The sequence below is a fragment of the Malania oleifera genome, chromosome 6 (assembly GCF_029873635.1).
Source record: "Malania oleifera isolate guangnan ecotype guangnan chromosome 6, ASM2987363v1, whole genome shotgun sequence".
NCBI classification, from domain to species: Eukaryota; Viridiplantae; Streptophyta; class Magnoliopsida; order Santalales; family Ximeniaceae; genus Malania; species Malania oleifera.
The window spans coordinates 99,180,327-99,205,911 of NC_080422.1; the positions used below are offsets into that span (position 1 = coordinate 99,180,327).

At 37.9% G+C, this 25,585-nt stretch overlaps 1 protein-coding gene across 2 annotated transcripts in view; it reads left to right on the forward strand.

Moving 5' to 3' along the window:
• Positions 1-25,585, forward strand: part of LOC131158107 (dnaJ homolog subfamily C GRV2) — a 51,942-nt gene that overhangs the window by 10,502 nt on the left and 15,855 nt on the right. Inside the window, exons 5-15 of one of the 2 annotated variants that reach the window (XM_058112716.1) lie at positions 13,227-13,328; positions 13,403-13,465; positions 13,653-15,911; positions 16,932-17,294; positions 18,095-18,235; positions 19,693-20,085; positions 20,225-20,716; positions 20,948-21,171; positions 21,276-21,620; positions 22,482-22,776; positions 23,359-23,877. In XM_058112716.1, coding sequence (XP_057968699.1) covers positions 13,227-13,328; positions 13,403-13,465; positions 13,653-15,911; positions 16,932-17,294; positions 18,095-18,235; positions 19,693-20,085; positions 20,225-20,716; positions 20,948-21,171; positions 21,276-21,620; positions 22,482-22,776; positions 23,359-23,877 — 5,196 coding nt within the window. Of the gene's footprint in view, positions 1-13,216; positions 13,329-13,402; positions 13,466-13,652; positions 15,912-16,931; positions 17,295-18,094; positions 18,236-19,692; positions 20,086-20,224; positions 20,717-20,947; positions 21,172-21,275; positions 21,621-22,481; positions 22,777-23,358; positions 23,878-25,585 lie in introns of both variants that reach the window. The other variant, XM_058112717.1, reaches the window with a different exon arrangement.

A 25,585-nucleotide genomic window follows, 5' to 3' on the forward strand; every position in this document is an offset into this window, starting at 1 on the left:
CACCAAACATTATCATAATAGGCACCCATTTGGATAGGAACCAAACATCTTTCATAAACATGTAAGGTAGTGCTATCAATCCAAGATATGTCATAAGGCTTTGAATGGGGTTCTAGATAAAGTTGCATACGAACGACTCCATTGGAAACCACATTCATCGGACATCTTCCATCAATGATGATTTTTCAGACCTTTTCTCTGCATTCGAGAAAGGTGTTGAAAAGCTTGAAATTGTGCCCAAAGCTTGGCAAATGGCATTCCTTTTTCCTATAATTTGTCTCCATGTTGCTGAATTTATGATTATACATGCTGCAGCTATATATCACAACCCTTTCATAAATTTCTCAAAAACTATCTTCAATTCACCTTGATATTGGTTGTCCTGCTGAAATGAAATGAATGCATGAAGAAAACTTACAAAGCAGCAAAACCTGATTTTTGATGCTGGCAGTGGCAATTTCAAGGTTTCATGCCAAAATTATTGTGCTTGCTTGCAACATATTGTGTCTGTGATCGAAATATCAAGCTGCAGATCAAATTATTGTGGAGAAACTCAGAATATCGTGGCTGCAGGCAATTTCTCATGAAACGGGAAATTGCAGAAGACTCTGGGAGACTTTCTCATGCGCTTCGCTGGCGTGTGAGGCGCGGCAGTTGCTGGTGGCGAGATTCAGGCGATGAAATTTCAGGTGACTGCAGATCAGTGGGTGGGGAGCACAGTGGTGGTGGTGGTGGTGTGATGAGTAAAACACAAGACACCAGGGATTCTTGAAGATTGATGGCTGGAGTATGTCTGGCTGGCATGTGTGGCTCCTCTGGTGGTCGTATGGCAATGAAATTTTGAGGGCAAGGATTTTGGTGGGGTTCTGTTTTTGGTGGTGTGGGTGGTGTTGTAGGATGGTCGCTGGAAAGTGGTGTTCGAGGTCTGGGGACACGACAGAAATTTTTGAAAAGTTCAGAAACTGCAGCACTGCTTTTCAGTTTTTTTTTTAACTGAAATTCATAAATATATATATGTATATATATATATATATAGAGAGAGAGAGAGAGAGAGAGAGAGAGAGAGAGAGAGAGAGAGAGAGAGAGAGGTTGGAGGAGTTGCTGGATAGAAACTGCCAGAAAGTGCCAGAAACTGCCAAGAGACGGCCACAGAATTCAGAAATGAGAAACAGAATTGAGGGAGTTATGGGAGAGAAAAGAAGAAGATGGGAGGTTGGAGGAGTTGCTGGACAGAAACTGCCAGAAACTGCCAAGAGACAGCCACAGAATTCAGAAATGAGAGAGTTGAGAGAATTATGGGAGAGAATCAAGAGAAGAAGAAGAGAAGGAGAAGAGAAACAGACAAGAAGAAGAGGGCAGACTGCTGCTGGGCAGCAGGAATTATGGACAGAACAGGATATCAGAAACAAAGAAGAAGGACGAAGAAGAGAAGAGAAAAGGAGAAGAGTGAGGGTGAATGGGTGGACTGAAATGGAAGAATGGACATCGTGGTTGGGCTCTGATACCAAATGATGCACAGGAGCAGCATCAAGGTTCTGCAGCCATGGAGAAATTAGAAGCGGAGGAGGAAGGGGAAGTGAGGAGAGAGGAGATAGGGAACTCACATTCACTTAAATTGTTTTTCATCAAAAACTGTCTAAAACATGGCTTTCATACACAATTTATAAGAAAGCCTCTTTACATGAAATTACACATAAACCCCTAAAACTGCATTGCATTACAAATGTACCCCTACTTTACACAAATATTACAAACAACCCCAAAATACACATAAATCCTATACTAATTAATACTAAACACACATAATAAACTACTAACTTAACCCCACAATTCCTTAACCCAACTCTTCTTAATTATTTTCCAGCAAGGATCTTCCTAAGGTCTTACTTCTTGTCCTACATCAATAGGTGTTGTAGAAGCATGAATAACAATTATTACGAGCGTGCGTGTTTGCATGCTTAGCTGCATGAAGTTGGAGCAGGTGTCAGTGTGTGGGCGTGTGTGGGCTGTGTCTTTGTCATGTTTACTTTGGATGTTTATAATAACCAGAATGGGGTTTTGTCACAATGGAAGCCAGGTTCAAGGTTGTGTTTTGGTAGAGATGAATCAAGGTGTCGAAGTGGGAGTGTCGCATGGTACAGAATGTTTGTTCAAGTAATTGTGTGTGTGCACGCGCATGTGTGGGAAGAAAGAACTAGATTTGAGATCCTTCTATAGAAGGGCCCTTCAATTATTTGCATGTGCGTGTCGTGTCGGAAGAAAGAAGGTTTGAGATTTATTTTTATTTGATTATCAGTTTTTGATAATAAAAGAATATGTATTAGATAGAGAAAAGAGAAATTACAGCCTAAGTGAGGACAGGAAGCCCTCCAATTATTTTTAAGAAATAAAAATAGAAAGGGAAAGAAAATAGGAACAATGAAATAAAAACTAAAAAAATTAAACAAGAAAACCCCTTTTAATGCCTTTTCAGCATAGTTCACCGAGCACTTCAAATTAGCTAGAGAAGAGAAATTGCAACCTAAGTGAGGACAGGAAATCCTCCAAGAATTAAACAGAAAAAAAAACAAAAATAATAAGAGAAAGAAAAACAAGAACAGTGAAAGAAAAAACTAACAAAAATTAAAAAAAATCCCTCTTTAATCCCTTTCCACCGTAATAGTTCATTGAGCACGTCAAATCATCTATTTCCCTCTGGTCCTTCTTCATTCTACATTTACCATCATTGGGTCACACTTCGTTTCCTCCAGGGTGAGACAGCTGGAAACCCATCTTGTCCATTAATTTCCGAGCCTCTAAATCCTTCTCAAAAGTCTCCTCCACAGGTATAGGCTGCCATCCTTACATTGTTCTTTATTAACCAATCCATCATCCTCAAAATAGAAATTCTTTCTAATCCTTCCTTTGGAGATGGATGGATGTATGATAAATCCCCAAGTAAATCTGAAGAGTCAGAACCATATTCATATTGTTCCCTAATCTCATCCAAAAGCAGCCCCTTTGTAACATCCCCCTCTTCAACAACCATCACTGGAGATTCACTTGAAGTTCTCTCTCCTGCACAAGATTGCTCTCCCACTAATGCTGTAGCTAATTGCATGAGGAGCTAATGCAAATGATTGAGCACATGTTGGCTTTCTCTCTAGCTTTCAAAAAGAAAGAAGTGGAAATGCAGCACCTCTAAGCTCAGCTAAATTCCCTCAAGCAAAGCCAGCAGCAACAACATAGACAGGCAAGGATTGACCCTCTTTTCCCTCCATCCCTTTGACTTTCTGCTCTCCTCAACCAACGTTCCAGTCAGTACCAATGCAAGTGTCTGTGGTCTAGATTCATCCCATTGTGACTTGCCTTAGTTGGGTTGATATCTTCATTCTTTTTGAAAGGAAGATTAACAAAGAACTCCAGATTTTTACACAATGGTTTTGAGCACTTCTTCTGAAATTCACTGTGGCTGTCTGCACAGTTTGCTTGGATCAATTGGGCCCTAATTTCTTCCAAAGATTGGGTGATTTGAAAAAGATTTGGGGTCTTGGTCCATTGTAATAAATATGACCTGAACTTCAAGCAGAATCTTGGGTAACCAAGTATGAGCAGCTTCACTAGATCCCTAAGCCAGTCATCCTCCATGATCCAGTCTATAAAACTATGAAATATGGCAATGTTCACATCTCCTTCCCAAAGGATCAGGAATCCTCAACAAATTCATCTCCTCAACATGTCTTTCCCACCATGATGTTCCAACCTCATCAAAATTCATCACCACTTCCGAAAGATCAGAAGATCATGATTAGACCGTCAGCCACCTCTGTCAACCATACTCCAATAGCTAACAGTTCTGATTATATTTTTCACTCTCACTTGCCCTTCAAGACTCGCTGGATTGAAGTCTTTTTACAATGAAGAGAAGGTAGCCCCGTGCTCTTTCCCCAGCTGTGAAGCAGAAGGTTGGACTTGGGCTTCCTTTGGAGAAGGAAAATAATCCATAGGCTGCCCATTTAAAATAGGGGAGCATTTTGTAATTTCTAATTTCTTTGAGAATTTAGATAGTGTTGTGGATGTAACTAGAGTAGGGGATAGAATTATAAAAATCAAGATGGTATTAGGACAAGAGATAATAAGTATCATTAGTGCTTATGCTCCTCAAGTCGGCTTAGCAGAAAATCTTAAGAGACAATTTTGGGAAGATATGGATAGTATTATACAAGGCATACAAGGGACTGAGAAAATATTTATAGGAGGAGATCTGAATGGACACGTTGGAAGAGATAGTAAAAATTATGAGAGGATACATAGAGGATGTGGATATGGAGACAAAAATGAGTTTGGGGAGATGATTTTAGACTTTTCTATGTCATATGATTTTAGTATAATAAATATTTGCTTTATGAAGAGAGAAGAACACTTAATAACCTTTAAAAGTGGACAAAATAGAAGTCAAATAGATTTTTTTTTAACTAGGAGGGTAGATCGTTTATCCTACCGCAATGATTGTAAAGTTATTTCAGGTGAAAGCCTAACCACACAACATAGAGTCTTAGTGTTAGATATATGTATTAAAAAATGAAAGAAAAATGATAAAATAAACCTATGTAAGAGAACTAGATGTTAGAACCTAAAAAGAGAAAATATAATAATAAAAAGAGAAAATATAATAAAATTTAAAGATAAAATGATCAAAGATGGGGATTGGATCATAGAGGATGGGATAGATACAAATACTCTTTAGAATAGATTAGCTAGCTCTATTAAAAAGATAGCAAAAGAGATTTTAGGTGAATCAAGGGAAAGATTTTTTGAATAGCAAGGAGAGTTGTTGGTGGGATAAAGATGTACAAAAAATCATAAAGACAAAAAGAATTTGGTATAAAACGTGGCAAAAATGTAGAAAAAGAGATAACTTTGAAAAATATAAGGAGGCAAGAAAAGATGAAAAAAAGGCCGTTAGTGAAGCTAAATATAAATCATTTAATGGTTTGTATGATAGATTAGGTACAAAAGAAGGGGAAAGAGATATATTTAAACTTGTTAAAGCTAGAGAATGGAAGAGTAAGGACTTAGGAAATGTAAAATGTATAAAAGGTGAGGATGATATTGTCTTGGTTAAGGATGAAGACATTAAAGAAAGATGGCGAAGTTACTTTAGTAAGTTGTTTAATGAAATCCAAATTGAAATGTTAAACTTAGATTGTCAAATGAGGAAAAGACTAAAAATATGAGATTTATTCGCAAAATTAGAGTTAACGAAGTTAAGTTTGCACTAAAAAAGATGAAAAATGGGAAAGCTATAGGACCAGATAACATCCCAATTGAAGTTTGGAAATGCTTAGGTGATAACAAAATTATATGGTTAACTAATTTATTTAATACAATTGTAAAAACTAAGAAAATGCTAGATGAATGGAGGAAAAACACTTTAATACTTATATACAAAAATAAAGGAGATATTCAAAATTGTAATAACTATCGTGGAATTAAACTTATGAGTCATATGTAGGCCACATAGTGCACCTGTGAGGAAGAGTGATTTAGTTATTGTGGGGGGCAGTAGAAGGGGTAGGGGTAGACCTAAAATAACTTGGGAGTAGATAGTGAGTAAGGATTTAATATCCTTGAATCTATCAAAAGACATGGTCCATGATCGCATAAATTGGCGGAAAAGGATTCATATAGCCGACCCCACCTAGTGAGACTAAGGCTTGGTTTTGTTGTTGTTCGCTTATTTTCTCCCCTTTTTGGAATTAGGCTTTAAGCCTATATAAAGGCCTTACTCCCTTAGTATATGTGTTTTAGGAGGAGCTTGCATTATTATAGTTGAAGACCCTAATTGTGTTTTTGCCTACTTTCCCCTTTCCTTTAGTTTTTCTTTTGTTTTCGGTTTAAACTCACTCAGGTTGCATTTGGCTTGCGGAATGCCGAATGGATATTCTTAGGAATAGAGTGATTAGGATGGAGATTTGATAGTTCAAACGAAAAAGTGTTATTACCATGAAAAAATAGCAATATAATTTTGTTGGGAATAGTCATTCCTCAAAATACCCAAGCTGTGGCCTTTTCCAATCCGCATCCAGAGGTAACCATAAGGCCTTCTAACAGGTTTCAATCCCATACACAATAGAAAAAGGGAAAAAATTGCCACAGCTGCAAGGACAGAAGAATGGAGTAGAAGGAACCAGCTAGAGAGAAAAAAATTGTTCATTTTATTATTTTTGTCAGTAAATGAGAAACAACACCAAGGGCACCAAGGGGGTGCAACTCATGCACCAAAATCTAATTTCAAAGAAAGCGCATCAGCAAAATCTAAGTTAGCCTGAGTATTTAAAAAGTGTTGCCCCATTAATAAAGCAAACACACAACCTCTGAAACTGAAACCATCTATCCTTGATTGTAACAATAGGAGTTCCAGTCTCTAAGATTCTTTCCATCTAAACCATCCAAAGGATGGTCAGAGGGATTAGCTCTACCACCCTCTTTAAACTTTATCTCTCTGTGGCTTTCCAAGCCCACAGTTCATCCATGATAGAGCCAGCTGTTACCCACAAAATTCCCAGCATAGACTGATGAGCAGTTTCCAAAGATTTCTGGACAGAATTGTCCTTTTTTTTCATGGAAAACACCAATTAAAAATGCTGCGGTCCCCTTTTCTGTGGGCTATGAAGGTCAAAATCCTCCCCCTAGGCAGCATCCCAAGAATAAAAGGCAACCTTTTAGTGGGTATTCCTGTTTTCCAGATGCCATGGGAAGGAGATCCTTTTCTCCTCTTGATTATTACTCTCAATATCTTTGAAAATAACCTCAAAGGAGCTTTTCTTTTATATTTTCCAATTTTCAGTATCTTCTTTATTATGGAGAAATAAGGGTCCTATAAAAGCTACCGAGGACATTTATTAAGCTCTCCAACTGCATATCCTGATCTTTTCTTTATGAACATCCCACACAACTTGTTTTTTTGAAGTCACAAAACAAGAGCTCATCGATGCTTCCTTTTCTCCTGGGGCTAGAGCAGACCTGGAAACTGATTTTTCAAAGGAATTGCTCCATACCAACTTTCATGCTAGAACAGGATGGTATCCCCTCTTCCAACGTCAAAAGCAAAAACAATAACAAACCAAGCCTTGAGTCCCATTAGGTGGGGTCGGCTATATGAATCCTTTTATTTAAGGGCTATTAAATCCTTAACTATCTCATTCCGAGTTATTTTAGGTCTATCCCTACCGGTAACTAGCTTCCAAAAATAATCTGCTTGAAAAGTTGCTCCCAGCCAGATTCCCTCCCCCTCTTCTTGTCCAGTCATCTCACTTGTGTTTTTTGGTGGATCTTCATCCTTCAATGCTTTAAAACTTGAGGTTGACTTTTTACCCTACAGGGGAGAATGTTGTGGGAAAAAAGAAAAGATCTGTGATTTATTTTTATTTGATTACCAGCTTTATTTATTTGAAAATTGTTAGAATACCACTTGATGTAGGATATGTATTAAAGTTTATACGTATATAGATAAGAACACCTGAGAGAGATAGGCAGGGAGGGAGGGAAACTGCAACCTGACAAAAAAGCAATAACTGTCCACTAATACAACTAACACATAATTACAAATACTAAAAAAGTCTCTAAAAAAAATTCAAAGAGGTCCTCAATACACATCTTTCCTAAATCTTCTTAAACCTATGCTTAAAATACATGTGCTGAATGTGGTAGCATATAGGACCCAACTAAACACATAATTATAAATAATAAAAGAGGTCCTCAATACACATCTTTCCTAAATCTTCTTAAACCTATGCCTAAAGTACGTGTGCCGAATGGGGTAGCATCTGATTCAGCGCGACCTCTCTAGTGAACCAAGTAGTGATGAAAACCACCATGAGGAGATGTCTCGAACTTATCATCCGAGATAAACTCCATTGTTTCCTGTGGTTGAGAAATAGAGGATGGCTGAGGAGCTACTGAACCGCAAGCCATGTAGCATATGACTCGGGGCGATCTCTCCACTGAACCAAGTAGCGTTGAAAACCACTATAAGGAGACGTCACAAACTCATCATCCAAGATAGAGTCCACTGTTTCCTGTGGTCGAGAAATAGAGGGAAGCTGAGGAGCTGCTGAACCTGCATGGGTATCAAATGGCAAACGAAGAGGCTCAAAGGTGCCTTGGCATGGTGTCAAGTCCTCTACATTAAAAACTGGACCAAAAGTCATATAAGTAGGTAAATCAAGTAAATATGCATTAGGTCCAAGTTTCTTAAGGATGAGGAAAGGGCCAATGGCACGAGCATGGAGCTTTTTAAATGAATTTCTATGGTAGTGCTCAGGTCTTATGCAAACCATGACACTATCACCTGTATTAAACTCTCTAGCTTTACAATATACATTTGTAGCAAGTTCATAATCCATATTACTCATAGCAAGTTTTTGCCTAACGTCAGCATGCAACTCATGAATGTGATGGACAAAAGACTCAGCATGCTCAGAAATATGGGCATTTGGTGGCAAAGGAACAAGATCAATGGGTGCATGGGATTTGTAATTGAATACATACTCAAAAGGACTCTTACCTGTGTACCTATTCACATAATTACTATAAGAAAACTCAACAGTAGGTAGCACCAAGTTGCAATTGCCTTGTTTTTCTCCCACAACACACCTAAGCAGGTCACCAAGACAATGATTCACAACCTCAGTTTGCCCATCAATTTGGGGGTGGCAAGCAGAAGAAAACAACAAGTGAGTCCCACACATTTTCCAAAGTGTCTTCCAAAAGTAGTTGGAGAACTTGATATCCCTATCTGACACTATGGAGGTTCGCAACCCATGCAATATGATGACCTATCTAAAGGATAATTTAGCTGCATGAGATGCATTAGAAGTCTTATTGCATGGAATGAAATGTGCCATATTGGAGAAGCTGTCAATAACAACAAATATGGAATCATGTCCCCGGATTGTTTTGAGGAGTCCAAGAACAAAATCCATACTAAGGTCTCTCCAAGGCATGTGTGGCAATGGAAGAGGGGTGTAGAGGCCATTGTTGTGTCTTTTAGCTTTGGCTAAACGTTCCTTTTTCAAGGAAGGCCAATAAAACCTATCCTCAACTAAGGCAATGGTTTTATCCTTTCCTAGATGACCAACTAACCCTTCAACATGCAATTCCAAAACTAAAAGATCTCTAAAGGTAGTATAGGGAATGCATAACCTAGTACCTTTAAATAGTTATCCCTCTAGGGTGATGATTTCTACAAAATCCGTACGATGATCCTCACTCACCTCCTGAAAGATAATCCCAAAATCAGGACATGTGGAGTGCTCGTCCTTCATACGATCAAACCCAATGACCTTAGCTCTCAAGATATGGAAAATAATTGCTACCCTACTAAGGCCATCATCCACTTTATTCAAAACACCAGAACAATGCTTAAGAACAAAAGTGTACTCATTGAGGAACTCTACTCAACCAGCATGCTTCGCACTTAACTTCTTCTGTGAGCTTAGATATCGAAAGTTAGGTGCTCAAAGAAGAGTGCAAACTCTTTGGGTAACAAGTAGTATCTCCAATGTTGGAGGGATCTCACTACAACCTAAAACTCTTTATCATATGTGCTATATCTTTGTTTGGCATCTGAGAGTTTTTCATTGGAAAATGCTATAGGATGTCCCTCTATGCCCCTCTTGACTTAAGACCCCACCTATACCTATCCTAGAGGCATCACAAGCCACCTTAAAAACTTTACCAAAGTTCGTATGCCTAAGTACAGGTGCTTTGGTCATTTTTGTTTGACCTCTATAAAAGCTTTAGCAACTGATAGGTCCAATGGAACTCTCCTTTCTTCAGTGATAGGAGCCATGATGGTGCCAAAATGCCCTATGAATCGCCTATAGAAAGTAATGAGGCCATGAAAACTATGAACCTTGGTATATAGTCCTATGCTTAGGCTACTCTCTAATGGCTTTAACCTTCTCTGGATCGGTGGCTATTTCTTGTTCAGAAATCACAAAACCAAGAAAGATCACACTAGACTGTAGGAAGCTGCACTTTTGGTTAGCAAACAACTTCACTTCCCTCAAGGTGGCAAAGACCTTATGAAGATGTATTAAGTGCTCCTCCCTAGACTTATTGTGGGCTCGTATATCATCAAAGTAGACCACTAGGAACTTTCCTATGAATGGCTGCAGAATATGTGTCATAACCCTCATAAAAGTGCTGGGCACATTATAAAGCCCAAAAGGGCATGACCAACTACTCAGATAAACCATATTGGGTCTTAAAAGCTGTTTTCCACTCATTTCGCACTCTAATTCTAATTTGGTGGTACCCACTATGCAGGTGAATCTTGGAGTACCAACTAGAGCTAGCTAGCATGTCAAGCATATCCTCAAGTTTAGGGATATGGAGAACCTATACTTGATGGTGATTTTGTTGATGGCTCTACAACCTCTACTATTCACACACATCCTCCAAGATCTATCCTTTTTTTGGGTTGGGAGAGTTGGTAGAACACATGGACTAAGACTATGTATCACAAAGTTCTTGTCTTGGAGTTCTACTTGCCTATTCAATTCAGCATGCTCTTTAGGGTTCATCCTATAATGTGGCTAGTTAGGTAACTGTGGACCTGGAATAAGGTCAGTGACATGCTGATTGTCTTGCATAGGTGGTAGCTCACTGGGTAACTCACCAGGCACAACATCAGAGAACTCAACTAGCAATTCTCCTACCTCACGTGGGCACTCACATGAAGACTTTTGATCCTTAGAAGGTACCTCTCGAGCGATGACTGCTAGAGTGCACCTGTTTTCTAAACTCTTTCGCTCAAAAGCCCCATCATCAAGCAAGTGAATATTTCTTTGAACTGGGGCTTGATGGACTATCTTGTTCCTTAACCATGGTTTTAAATAACGGTCGCAATCATTACGTAACGCCGTTACATAATGGTATTTTTGGTTACCGATATTGTTACACATTGCGAAATTGGTAGGAAGAAAAATCACGATCGCAGTGGTCATTACGGACTGCGACCGTTACGTAAAGGCTGCTATGACTGTTACATAACCGCTAGAGGACTGTTACGCCAAAAAAATTATTTTATTTTTACTTTTTCTTCTCACTTTTTCCCCCTCTTTCATAAATCATTCTCAATATACTATGTGGCAAGAGGGGGAAAATATTAGAATAAGGATGACAATGATACAAAGTTTACTATTTTTTTTTTAAATACTCACAAGAGATGCATTAATTAATAATTTGAAAATACAAACTTGTTCGAAAAATATTTTATTTTGATAATATTAGTAATTTGATATTTATGTTCTATATTTTTCAATTTCAACCTTCTTTCTTTTCTAGTAATTTTATATTTGTATAATTCATGTGTCTTATGTGTCTACTGAATTAATGGAGTGTATTTTGTTTTATTAATTAATTTAGCACACATAAGAATTTATCACACATAAGAAAAATGAGAAGTATAAATACGTGCACACACGTAATTTTTCTATCAATGGTGGTTTTAAACAAATGTAAACTTCTTGCCTTCACCAAATTACTTAGTTGAACTAAAGGATCCAAAATACACTAAAACTCTTTCTAATAAGAGTTGAAAACTTAAAACATGCAAGTATGCTAATATGCACAAGGTTGTGCGTGCTTGAAAAGAATTCACAGCCGTTACGCCTGCTTCCCGTTATGTAACATCCTCTACTCCCGCTTCCCGTTACACCCGTTACTGTTATGTTATGCTACCCGCTACCATGATTTAAAACCATGTCCTTAACTTTAGATTTTTAGGGGTGGGCTGGGTAGGGTTCAAAATGATGTACTTATCTTTGTGCCTAAACACACAATGTTTTCCCTACCATGGTTGGTTATAACATGTTCGGATGACACACGATAGATAACACTCATTACAAGGAATATAATAATTTTTTAAACACCATACAAGAATTGTGGGCAACAAGACTAGAATAAGGATCTCTTGGCAACTTGGTTCCAATTCCATGTTAGAATACCACTTCACCTAATAGCTTAAGCTGTTAGGTTATGGGTCAATAATGTATATCAAGCTTTAACAAAAATATTAGGGTTGATATGTAGTTTTTATTTCTTTAGGGTTTTGTATTACATCTCTTTATTTGTTTCCTTATTTAGATATAGGGTATAAGCCTATAAAAAGGGCCTCAGTAAGTACGTTTTAGGGAGCTTGCATTATTGAAATTGAAAACCATAATTGATTTTTCGCCTAGTTTTCTCTTTTCCTTTCTCCTCTCTCCCCTCCTTTTTGTTTAATTTCTTTTAATCAAATTGGGTTTTCTATTTAACTTCTCTTTATTTGTCTCTAGTTACCTTTATTTTCCACTGTTACTCTGAGGCCAACTGGTCCTACACCAGAGTCAGCGGGCATGCATGTAGCGTGCTCCGGTTAAATTCAGAAGAAGTGTTAAATGAAGAAAGATCCTAGGCCTTGAATCCTTTAGATTCATGTCTAGGATTAGGGCTGTACTAGATAATATTCTAAGGGCAAAATTATTGTGGGATTTATTTTTTTTGACAAAAGAAGACAATATTATTAAACATAAAACCGAGAGCTAGAGTACATGAATTTAGAGGACAAGAAGTCCTCCCCAGAAAAATAGAAAAGCAGGATGAAACTATGTTACAGCAAAGAAAATTGAAAAAACAGAAAAGACACAACAGTGGCTGTTGTGGGAAAAAACTTCTACTTATGCTTCTCTTGAATTAAAAAAAGTAACAGATACGTAAAGGCTGCTGCAAAACTTCTAATTCTCATTAGACTAATAGCTTCACATAGAAGAAATTTTTTACATGTCACTATAAATTTTGACATGTAAACAATGGCAGAAGATTATAATGAAGAGCATGCATATAGGGCCAAGAACATAACTAAGCCTAATTCGACGAAGAAAATAGCCATAGACCACTAGTATAGCCCATGCTTGAAAATTCAAAAATTTCCAAAATATTCCCATAGTCTATTCTATAAAACTTGAACATCTAAGCCAGTAGCTTGTGAATATAAAGAAAAAATAAACCTTGCTTTAATACTACTATAAATAATTGTCCATTTAAACTGGGAGTGGCCCCACTCCATCAGCTTTTTGTGATCTGTGTTAACATAGTTTACTTTTTCCTTATATATTTTGACTATACAATGCTTTGGTAGTTATATCAAGCTTTTGGTAGTTTATCAAGCATTGAGAATCTTCATTAGATGTGTGCAGGCAGTTATTGTTCGTCCTTTGTCCACAGTAAGCTCTCTTGTTCGATTTGCTGAGGAGCCCCAGATGTTTGCAATTGAATTTAATGATGGATGCCCAGTTCATGTGAGCATTTACTCGACTGAATTTTCTATTTACTTTTTGGGTAGATCATCTAATGTTGTACAGTTTGATTTCAGGTTTATGCAAGCACATCTCGTGATAACTTACTTGCAGCAGTTCGGGATTTCCTGCAAATTGAAGTAGGTAGATTTGTTCTTTCTTGGATGTCGTTTTTTGAATTTTTGGTTTGTTTGTTTTTTCTTTTCATTCATGAAACTGGATTGAATTATGATTGTATTTCTTTCTTCATTACAGTTATTATTTATTGTGCATAGGAGTTCTATAGTAATATATAAATTATCTAGTAACGTGCCTTAATTTGTGCAGGGTCAATCTGCAGTGCCTGTTTTACCGAGATTAACAATGCCTGGTCATCGTATTGATCCGCCTTGCGGGAGAGTCTATTTACAACTTCAGCAATTTCTTGCCGAACGGCAACGCCCTGTTGCTGATATTGAAAGTGCATCAATGCATTTAAAACACTTAGCAGCAGCTGCCAAAGATGCTGTTGCTGAAGGGGGCTCCATACCTGGATCAAGAGCTAAACTATGGCGTAGAATAAGAGAGTTCAATGCATGTATTCCGTATAGTGGTGTGCCTCCTAATATTGAAGTACCGGAGGTGACTTTGATGGCCTTGATTACAATGCTTCCAGCTACTCCAAATCTGCCTCCAGAATCCCCCCCTTTGCCACCGCCCTCTCCTAAAGCGGCTGCAACAGTTATGGGATTCATCGCATGTTTACGTAGACTATTAGCTTCAAGAAGTGCATCTTCTCATGTTATGTCTTTCCCTGCCGCTGTTGGACGAATAATGGGTTTACTTAGAAATGGTTCAGAGGGTGTAGCAGCTGAATCTGCAGGGCTTGTTGCAGTTCTTGTTGGTGGTGGTCCTGGGGATACAAGCATATTGACGGATTCTAAAGGAGAGCGACATGCAACATATATGCACACCAAGTCTGTATTGTTTGCTCATCCTAGTTATGTTATTATCCTTGTCAATAGATTGAAGCCGATGTCTGTATCTCCTTTGTTGTCTATGGCTGTTGTGGAAGTACTTGAGGCTATGATATGTGAACCTCATGGCGAAACTACCCAATATACAGTTTTTGTTGAATTATTGCGTCAAGTGGCTGGCTTGCGGCGTCGCTTGTTTGCATTATTTGGACATCCTGCTGAAAGTGTGAGAGAAACGGTTGCTGTGATTATGCGTACAATTGCAGAAGAAGATGCAATTGCAGCGGAGTCAATGCGTGATGCTGCTTTGCGTGATGGTGCATTATTGAGGCATTTGTTGCATGCATTTTACCTTCCTGCAGGTGAGCGTCGTGAAGTAAGTCGACAACTTGTGGCTCTTTGGGCAGACTCCTACCAACCAGCTCTTGATTTGTTGTCCAGAGTTCTGCCTCCGGGGCTTGTTGCTTATTTGCACACACGCTCGGATGGGACTCTACCTGAAGATGCATTGAATCAGGAAGGATCATTACTCAGTAGAAGACAAAGGCGATTACTTCAGCAGAGGAAAGGTCGTGGTTTTAAAGGAATAGCATCTCAAGAGCCTTCCTCACCTTCTGTTAATAATTTAGAAGTTGGTGATTCAGCTAGGCAGACAAGTGCTGGTGCTTCTAAAGGGCTGGATAACCATGAAAAATCTGCTCTAGATCACAGCTCTGGACAGGTTTCTGCTATTCATTCTTCTGTTGTTCACACTAATGAAAATTTGACTAGTGAATTATCTTCAACAGGGGCTCCGCATTTTGATAATTCTACTATTGTCTCGTTGGCTGATGGTCCGCCAACAAATACACACGAGGCACTGGAATCAAATTCTTTAAACTCCATGGGCAATGATGCCAATGTGGTTGGATTCCAGAACAATGACCTTCCTGCTCCTGCTCAGGTTGTTGTGGAGAACACACCTGTCGGTTCTGGTAGGCTACTATGCAACTGGCCTGAATTCTGGCGAGCTTTTAGCCTGGATCACAATCGTGCGGACTTGATTTGGAATGAGCGTACTCGGCAGGAGTTGAAGGAGGCTTTGCAAACTGAGGTTCATAAACTAGACATTGAGAAGGAACGTACTGAAGATATTGCTCCTGGAGGAGCAATGGTAGAGATTTTCACAGGTCAAGATAGTACAACTCAGATATCGTGGAACTACACTGAATTTGCTGTTAGTTACCCCAGCTTATCTAAAGAAGTTTGTGTGGGCCAGTATTATCTCCGCTTGCTACTTGAGAGTGGTAGCAGTGGAAGGGCCCAGGATTTTCCACTGCGTGACCCAGTTGCTTTTTTTAGAGCACTGTATCATCAGTTCTTGTGTGATGCTGACACAGGTCTCACAGTGGATGGTGCTGTTCCTGATGAGTTGGGTGCATCTGATGATTGGTGTGATATGGGAAGGCTGGATGGTTTTGGGGGTGGTGGTGGTTCTTCAGTTAGAGAGCTTTGTGCAAGGGCAATGGCAATTGTATATGAACAGCATTATAAAACAATAGGTCCTTTTGAGGGCACTGCTCACGTTACTGTTCTCTTGGATCGATCTGGTGATAGAGCTTTGAGGCATCGATTACTACTACTCCTTAAGGTACTCCAACATTGGTTTTCCTAAAATTTTCCCCATGGATTTTTGGATAACATGCCTTGCTACTCAGTTGGTGGGTTGTTTTAATATGTATGTGGTGGTATTTAACATTCATCTTGTTTCTGTGTATGTGATCTTTATGGTCCAGATTCCTTCATAAACTACGTTTCTGCATTGTGCATTTAGGATTATTGTGCTAGAACTACATAATTATTGTTGTTTATATTGAGATAAAAGTCACAAAATTGTGGGCCATAATGCCTTATCATGTATTGTCTATCTTAACATTTAATCAAGCATTTTGACTAGTGGACATGATTTTTGAAACATTTTCTTTGTTGTTTAGCAAAGAGGGATAGACTGTTGTCTGTGTTCGTGTTCCCCTTGACATGAGCTTTCTCTTGCTTCCACCTCTTTATCATCTTCATGGATAGTGACCTAAAAATCTACCCTACCCTCATACACCCACATGGTGTAATAAAGAATCTTCTCTCTCTCTCTCTCTCTCTCTCGCTCTGACAGCTTGAAAATAGGTTTTGTTTGGTGGTGGAGCTTTGAGTACAGCTGCTCAACAAGTATTGTCCTCCTTTTTTTCCTGCTTACTTTTTTCTCTCGCGTGGCTGTGAAGATTCCCCATGCATATCAGTTTTTGAATTTCTTCTGTTGGTTTTGCTAAGTTGGACTTAAATAGAAATATTTTATTTTTTATATTTTTTAATTCTTTCGTAGTCCAACAATACCGGTGGGATCTTTTTAGTTGATAAGCAATACTATTAGGATTATTATTATGGTCTAGCTAAGTGGTTTCTCATAAGTGACAAGTAGGTTTGATTTTGACTTGCAGTTCAATAGTATAGGACCCATTAGGTTCCATGGTCAAACTCTCACTTTCTGTGCTTTCGTTATTCATATTGTTCTCTTTATGCAATCCAATTGGGATGACTTTTTTGTTAAACTTTTCCATTGACATGTAATTCTGCTAACCTTTTGTAATCATTACTGTTTGTTTTACTGTATGTGCAGGTCTTAATGAAGGTTTTATCAAATGTCGAGGCTTGTGTATTAGTTGGGGGATGTGTATTAGCTGTTGATTTGCTGACAGTGGTTCATGAAGCTTCTGAAAGGACCTCCATACCTTTGCAATCTAATTTGATTGCTGCTACTGCTTTCATGGAACCACTGAAGGAATGGATGTTTATTGACAAGGATGGTGCGCAAGTTGGACCTGTGGAGAAGGATGCTATCAGAAGGTTCTGGTCAAAGAAAGCTATTGATTGGACAACGAAGTGCTGGGCTTCTGGGATGCTAGATTGGAAAAGGTTACGTGATATCCGTGAACTGCGTTGGGTGCTAGCTGTTCGTGTTCCTGTTCTTACCTCAACGCAGGTACTGTCATTTTGTAAAATGCTTATCTGAAGTACATTTTGGCAGGGTTGCTACTTTCATTATTTTATTTCTTCAATAGTTATGATGCTTAGTTGTATCTGGGATCTAGCTTTGATAACGTTTTACACTAGTATGTTTTTTCATTGACAAAATTTATTGAGTTGTTGGTTGATTATTAAGTTACGCGTGAATTAAATGGCAAACATACTGCAGTTCTCATGCTATTTGAAGAAGTCTAAGATGTGGCAAAAACGATAAATGCAGCACACATCAAATCAGGGTTAAAGTTAATTTAGTAGTGTAATTTGAAGATGAATGTCCTTTTCCCCACCTCTAGTTTATTGTTTGGAAAATTTTCTATAGGTTTTGTTTGATCATTTCATTGTGTTCAAGTGTTTTTTTTTTGTGTGTGCACATTCTTGAGAACTCTTTATAACTAAAAGGGGCTGGGTTTTAATTAGTTTTGCTTAATTTGGTCTGCATGCTGAATGTGTTGTCCTTGGCTTCTTGTTGAAGTGCTTTATTTGGAAACAGGCTTACCAGATTCGTCATTTTCTTTGACATATACTCTGCATCTGGCTCCATTATTCTTGGAATATTTGAAAATTTATGGTTATATATTTGATGTGGATTCCCTTCTGCATATGTGAAATGGGCATGATATGCTAATTATAGATGTACCAGTGTTTTTTTTTCGTAGTTATTTCACCTATTATCTAGTGGAAATCGTCTTTCTAACCTTTGGTTTATTTCTTATGTTATTTTCATGATATATTCTGAGAGATGGGGTCTGCATTCAGGTAGGTGAGGCGGCTTTGTCCATATTACATAGCATGGTGTCTGCTCACTCAGATTTAGATGATGCTGGAGAGATGGTGACCCCAACACCCAGAGTAAAACGAATCCTGTCAAGTCCACGGTGCCTTCCGCATATTGCCCAGGTGACTTGAGAGTTAATCTTTAGCATTGCACCACATTCTTATTGGTAGTCAGTGTGACACTCTGGAAGAGTGGAACTGAAACATTTTCAATGGTGGGTGGGTAGATGGGTGGGTGTGGAAGTTATTTTAAGGTCTGTTTGGTATCGTTGGTGTTTTCTGTTTCTGTTTCTCCATAGTGAAAAAAAAAAAAAAAAACAGATTATAAAAATGCGTTTATTTCTGTTATCAATTTTCTGTTTCTGTTGCCAATTTTAGCTGCTAGCATAAAAAATTGAAAACCAGATTTTATGGTTTTCAGTTGTTTTGGCAACCTGTTGCCAAAAAATTTAATACCCAGAAATAGTTTTTTAAAGTTACATTATTCATTTTATACACTTTTAGAGTAAAATCAAAATTAAATGATCATATGGATTTAAATATAATTAAAATAAAAAAATATATAAATTTTTAAAAATAATAATTGAGCCATTTAAAAAATACTTTTACTATTTTTCAATTGTCATGTCCAATAAAATTTTTATTGTAAAGTAATTTTTGAAAGTAGAACAATTAAGTTAAATTATTATAGTAAGTTTTATTTTAATTATAGCCATTTTTTAATGTGTATTATTTGTAATTTTATTATTTTAATCATATTTTTATAATATTTTGATTTAAAAATGAAAATGATCATATTTTTAATTAAGTTTTTAATTTTTAATTTTTTTATAAATGTTGTTCAAAACAGGTTGCTGGTTTCTAGTTTTTAGTTTCTGTTTTTAGTTTTTGGTTTTCATTTCCCTAATTTTTGACAGTGATATCAAATGGCCCCGTTGTTAATTGATATATTCAGTTTATCATGATGGCTGTATCTTCTCAGAGCTGGTATAGGCTTTCCTTTTACAGCAAAAACTAGTACTTCATTCATGGTGCTCAGAGTTACTGAAAAGTCTGGAATTCGTCATAAAATTTATCAAAGCTTAACAATTTTTTTGTGATTAATAATATGGTCAGAGAAATGAATTGTGGTTTGTATTCCTGAGATGTTAGTTACTTGTGTTTCTCAAAATTGATTTTAGTTATTTCTATAGTGCATGTAGGAATGTTTAGATTTGTTTGTTTTTGTTTCCATTTCCATTTTAAAATATTTGAGACTTGGAAAATGTTTGGAAGCACATGATTCCATTTCCCAAAAGACTTCAGAACCCTTTTGTATCTTTTCAATAACAAAAATAGACTAAAATTAAATACAAAAAAAAAGAAAAAACCAAAGCATGGAAGTGGGAAATAAACATACATATTTGCATGTTAATTCAATGGTGAAGTCATTCTAAACTACATTCTAAACCACGTGTTAGTATTCTTTATGACACTGGTCAACCTCTTTGCTTTCATCTTTATGGGCCTTACCTGATTATCCAATTATGGCTTAAATTGCTATACTTATTTTACACTCCTTTTTTTTCAAATAAATGCAGGCTATGCTTAGTGGAGAGCCAAGTATTGTAGAAGCTGCTGCTGCTTTGCTGAAGGCTGTTGTTACTAGAAATCCAAAGGCAATGATACGATTATACAGCACAGGTGCATTTTATTTTGCTCTGGCATATCCGGGATCTAATCTCCAATCAATTGCCCTGCTTTTTTCTGTTACTCATGTCCATCAAGCATTTCATGGTGGTGAAGAAGCTGCAGTTTCTTCTTCATTGCCATTAGCAAAACGTAGCGTATTAGGGGGGTTGCTCCCTGAATCCTTGCTGTATGTTTTGGAGCGTAGTGGTCCAGCTGCATTTGCAGCAGCAATGGTTTCTGATTCTGATACTCCTGAGATTATATGGACACACAAAATGCGAGCAGAAAATCTGATTCGGCAGGTAGTTTAAGACCTAAAATGACACACATGATTGTGGTTCATTTGCTTTGCTGTTATACATTATTAAGATTATTTTTTCCTCTTATTTAACGAAAAAAAAAAAACTTTTATTTAGTTCTTAACACCTTTTATTACACCAGGTTTTGCAGCATCTTGGTGATTTTCCTCAGAAATTGTCACAACATTGCCATTCATTATACGATTATGCTCCTATGCCACCAGTGACATATCCAGAGCTAAGGGATGAAATGTGGTGTCACCGTTATTACCTTAAAAATTTATGTGATGAGATTCGGTTTCCAAATTGGCCAATTGTTGAACATGTTGAATTTCTACAATCACTGCTGGTAATGTGGCGTGAAGAGTTGACACGTAGACCTATGGACCTTTCTGAAGAAGAAGCTTGCAAAATACTAGAGATATCCTTAGAAGATGTATCAAGTGATGATGTGACTAAAAATCACTCAGTTGAAATGGGTGAGGTTCCTAACATATCCAAGCAGGTCGAGAACATTGATGAAGAGAAGCTCAAGCGACAGTATAGGAAACTTGCAATGCGATACCATCCTGACAAAAATCCCGAAGGAAGGGAAAAATTTCTTGCTGTGCAGAAGGCTTATGAGCGCCTGCAGGTATGCCTTGCTTTCCATAAAATTCTTTGGAAATTCATATTTATGCCCACATGGTCATTGGCCTTGTAAATTGTGTGTGCACGTTATTTTTTTTTTTTTGGTTTGGTGGTTGCACTAGTAAGAGCAAAACAGTACGTCTGTGTGGTGCTTTGTTTTAGAGGATGGGCATGCTTCAAAGTATTGCTGCTGTACTTGGAACATTGCGACATTTTTTCTTTTGATTGCTTACAGGCCACCATGCAAGGCTTGCAAGGTCCCCAACTTTGGAGGCTTTTGCTTTTGTTGAAGGGTCAATGTATCTTATACAGACGATATGGGGATTTGTTGGAGCCCTTTAAATATGCTGGCTATCCAATGTTACTCAATGCAGTCACTGTGGACGAGGATGACATCAATTTTCTTTCTGCTGACAGAGCACCTCTCCTTGTTGCAGCTTCAGAGCTCATTTGGCTGACGTAAATCTCCTTGCTGCTAGTGCTGTCTTTTTTATGGATTTGATTATTTGTATATGATGGACAGAGTTGTTGATATGCCTTTCTGTGTCCGCTCTATGTTTTAGGTGTGCATCTTCTTCACTAAATGGAGAAGAGCTTGTCAGGGATGGGGGGATTCAACTTCTTGCAACTCTTCTTTCCCGTTGCATGTGTGTGGTTCAACCAACTACTCCTGCAAATGAACCTGCTGCCATCATTGTCACAAATGTGATGCGAACTTTTTCTGTTTTAAGTCAGTTTGAGAGTGCCAGAGTTGAAATGCTTGAATTTTCTGGATTGCTTGGGGACACAGTGCACTGCACTGAACTGGAGCTTGTTCCTGCAGCTGTTGATGCTGCGCTTCAGACTATTGCCCATCTTTCTGTGTCTGCTGAATTGCAGGATGTCTTATTAAAGGCTGGCGTGTTATGGTAAATTTTGTACTCTTCTGTTTAATGTAGATAGCTTTACTGAGATGTTAAAAACACAGACTATTCATAGCACTTTATCCCCAACTATTTACATTAGCCACATGATATTCACAATCCTTCACCAACCCGCAACAACTCCATAATAACAACTGAGCATGTTTTTTTTGTTTTTTTAGGGGGTCAGTTTCATGAGTCCATCCTTTTCTCATTCAACTTGATGTAGAGTTAATCTCCTCTGTTAAATTAGAAATATTTTAAAGCTTTTCTCATGGTTTCCTTGGTCAATTTTTTCTTCTCCCTTAACTCACTAACATGACTATATTTACTGGTCTATTCTTACATATCACTTGAATATCATTTCTTAATTATTTCTCCAGGGATGGTTAAAATGTGTATCATTCTACCTGCCGTTGTTTCCAATGAAGTAGATCTGATTTTGATGCTGCCTTTTAGATTATTTCTAGTAGTTCACCAGGGAAGTGCTGAAAACCTGTCCATTGTTTTACAGCAGTTGTCTTTTCTCCATAATTGTGATAACTATGAAATAGTAAAATTGAACACAAAATTTTGTCTGACTCCTTCAAATTTCTGACGATTTTTTTATTGATCTTCTTCTACTCATAGTCCAAGGCCACAAGCTATATTTTAGAATGAGTGGCTTTATTGTTGGGTGCAGAGGTGTTACTTGATCTTGGTACCAATAATGTTCAATGTACTGTTGCCATACCATTATCCTTCATTTTCTACATTGTTGTGATTAATTATTTGTAGTTGTTGAAATATGTGAAATGGAAGTTAGTAAGGACCTTATAACCCTGCATGGTTGTATTAATTCCTCAGTCTTGTGTTGAACGTTTTTAGGTACCTCTTGCCATTGTTGCTTCAGTATGATTTAACTGCAGAGGAAGCTGATATGACAGAGGCGCATGGTGTCGGTGCTAGTGTTCAAATTGCCAAAAATTTGCATGCTCTACATGCATCGCAGGCACTCTCAAAGCTCAGTGGTTTGTGTACTGATGGGATTTCAACACCATATAATAAGGATGCTGCTGATGTCCTGAGAGCTTTGCTCACTCCTAAGCTTGCTAATATGTTGAAAGATCAAATGCCTAAAGACCTACTATCCAAATTAAATGCAAACTTGGAGTTGCCAGAGGTAAATACTATGCTTTTTCTGTTTGCATATAACCTCCAGTTTGGAAGATTTGTTCCCCAGCTGCAGGGGTGGGGTGCGGGGTTGTGATGATTAATATTGTTGTTCTTTCAAAGCCAGTCTGTTCAATCACATGTGGCACAGATGCTATGGATTGTTGAAAGGCTTTAGCTCCCTGTTGCTCTTTGTTTCAATAGAAAGTGAAAAATTCTTGAAGTTAAAATTTAAGCCATTGATTTCTATAAAAGAAACAAATAATAAAATAGGGCCATTGAGGCATACTATGTATGCAATTTGGGCAAATTCATGCCTTGCTTCTCTATAATGAACAAAAATTAGTATCACCCAAAGAGCATAGATGTTTCTCAACATATGATGATCTCCAGTCTCCACTGGTTATTTCATTATTTGTACTTTTTTTTTTCTAGTTCTCATGTTCATTTTTTTTATTTGAATGCCTATTATTTTTACCATAAATTATTTATTTTTTGCTCATCTTTCCTTGCCAATTTGTGTTTTAATGAGTGAGTGTTCAAATTTGATTTTGATTATATTGTTCATTATGTGAAATTCTTCTGGCTACAGATAATTTGGAACTCTTCAATTCGAGCAGAACTATTGAAATATGTGGAGGAGCAGCGTGCAAGCCAAGGTCCTGATGGTTCATATGACCTGAATGATTCACATGCCTTTGTATATAAGGCACTATCAAAAGAACTTTACGTTGGACATGTATATTTGAGAGTCTATAATGATCAACCAGACTTTGAGATCAGTGAACCGGAAGCATTTTGCGTTGCTCTTGTCGATTTTATATCATCTCTAGTGCACAACCAGGGTGCTGCTGATTCTGACCTGCACAAACAGGGTGCTACAGATTCTGATGTGCACAAACAGGGTGCTACAGATTCTGATGTTGAGAACAAAGTTAGCCCAAGTGGTTCATACCTTGAGAAATCTGAGATTCAAAGTGACACAGCTGATGGATCAGTTAGTGAACAGCATATATCTGATGATTCATTGTCAGTCTCTGATGGAAAAGCTGCTGACAATAAATATTTGGACTTGGTTAAGAATCTTCAATATGGATTGATCTCTTTAAAGGTAAATAATATTAATAACTTTTGCATATTAATCTCTGAATCATTTAATTGCTTCATAGTTCAAGTCATGATCTTGATTGGGGTTTGGAATCATCTGTTGTCATGTGATGGAAATGTAGAGTTGAGTTTAAATTTGTTCTGCTTTCTTGTGAGCTTCTAGAAAGTAAATTTACAAATAGATAAACAAATTCTAGAGGCTTGCAGGTGCTTGCTTTTGACTGACTTCCCCACATGTTTTGACTTTGTAACCATTGTTAGTGAAGTAAGTTTGGTGAATGGAATACTCTCGCAAAACCATCTTTTCTCTTTCACTTTGTATTGCGCTATGGAGTTGTTAGAAAATGACAGTAGATTTATGCAAGCGTTCGACTCAGATCAAAGGAAAGACCTTTGATCTGAGGTTAGAAAAAGTGGGGGAGAAGCTGCATATGTTTGTGCTTGAACACAATCAGAATTGCAACAGGTGGGTGAGGTTTTCTTCAGATGCCGCGAAATGGTTTTCTGATGGGTTATCCTCAATCGGTTGGGAGGAGGATTTCGTACTGTGTTTGGGCAGTGTACAATATTGGTCTAAGATTCATCTAACAAAGGTGGGGAAATTTCTGGAGCTAGGGTTGGGGTGGAAAGGAAGAGGTATTCGGTTTTTGTGCCTGGCGGATCTAAAGATGTAGAGTTTGGAGTTTTGAGAATGAATTCTGTGAGGTGGTTAGGGGTCTGCATCAGGAAGCAGGGGATATGGTCAAAAGATTTGCAGAGAGATCAATGATCATGGAGTCAGGTTGTGGCAGTGGGGAATAATGTTGAAGGTGAAGGATGTAAAAGCTCCAACTTGCCTTTGAGCAAGAGAATCGTTGCAGAGAAAGGACAGATCTGCTCTTGTTGTGGAGTTGAGCTGCAATCAAAATCTGCTTCAGAAGCCAATAGTTCTTGTTCGGAGATGGCGACTCCCATTGTCAAGGCAGATAGAGTTACAGCTGGAGTTGCGACGATGGTTGAGCTGGCTAGGATTTCTCTTGGGGATGATGAGACATTGCAGATCGTGCCGGGGAGCTTATGGACTGTTCTAGATTGGGGCCAATTACTTGAGAAAGGAGGAGTCCCTTTATTTACAAAGATGTGCCATGCCTTTGAACAGGTCCATTTTTTAAAGCGACAGACGTCAGCAGTTCTTTTGAGAGAAAAGGAGGGCTTTTCCTTTTCTAAGATGGGTCACTCTCAGGACCAGGCCCATTACCTTAAAGAGGCAGACTTCAACAGTTCTTTGGGAAAAAAAAAGGAGGGCTTTTCCTTCTCTAAAATGGGCCACTCTAAGGACCAAGCTCATACTTTAAATGATGTTTCAAAAACCCAGGAGTGTAATCAGCATTGTAATGAAGGTCAAGGGGTTTCTTTTGGGGGGCAATTTAAGCAGTAGAGGAACCCAAGAAGATTGAGGGATAAATGTGAGGGCAGTGGGGTTCTTGTTTTAAGAAGGGAGAATTTTGCAGATTCTAAGGGAGGAAACTCTAAGGTGGAGCAGGAAATTTAATCAACCGGAGAGCAGATTGAAGATAATTTTATTGATGGTTCAGGTCAAGAGGTAAGTACTTCTGGGAATTTACAGAACAGGAATGAATGTAAGCGGCTGTGGGGAAGAAGGTTTACAAGCACCGGTCAGCAAGGAAGGAGGGGAAAAATAAGAAAAATCTGCTTGTAAACTATTCTATGAA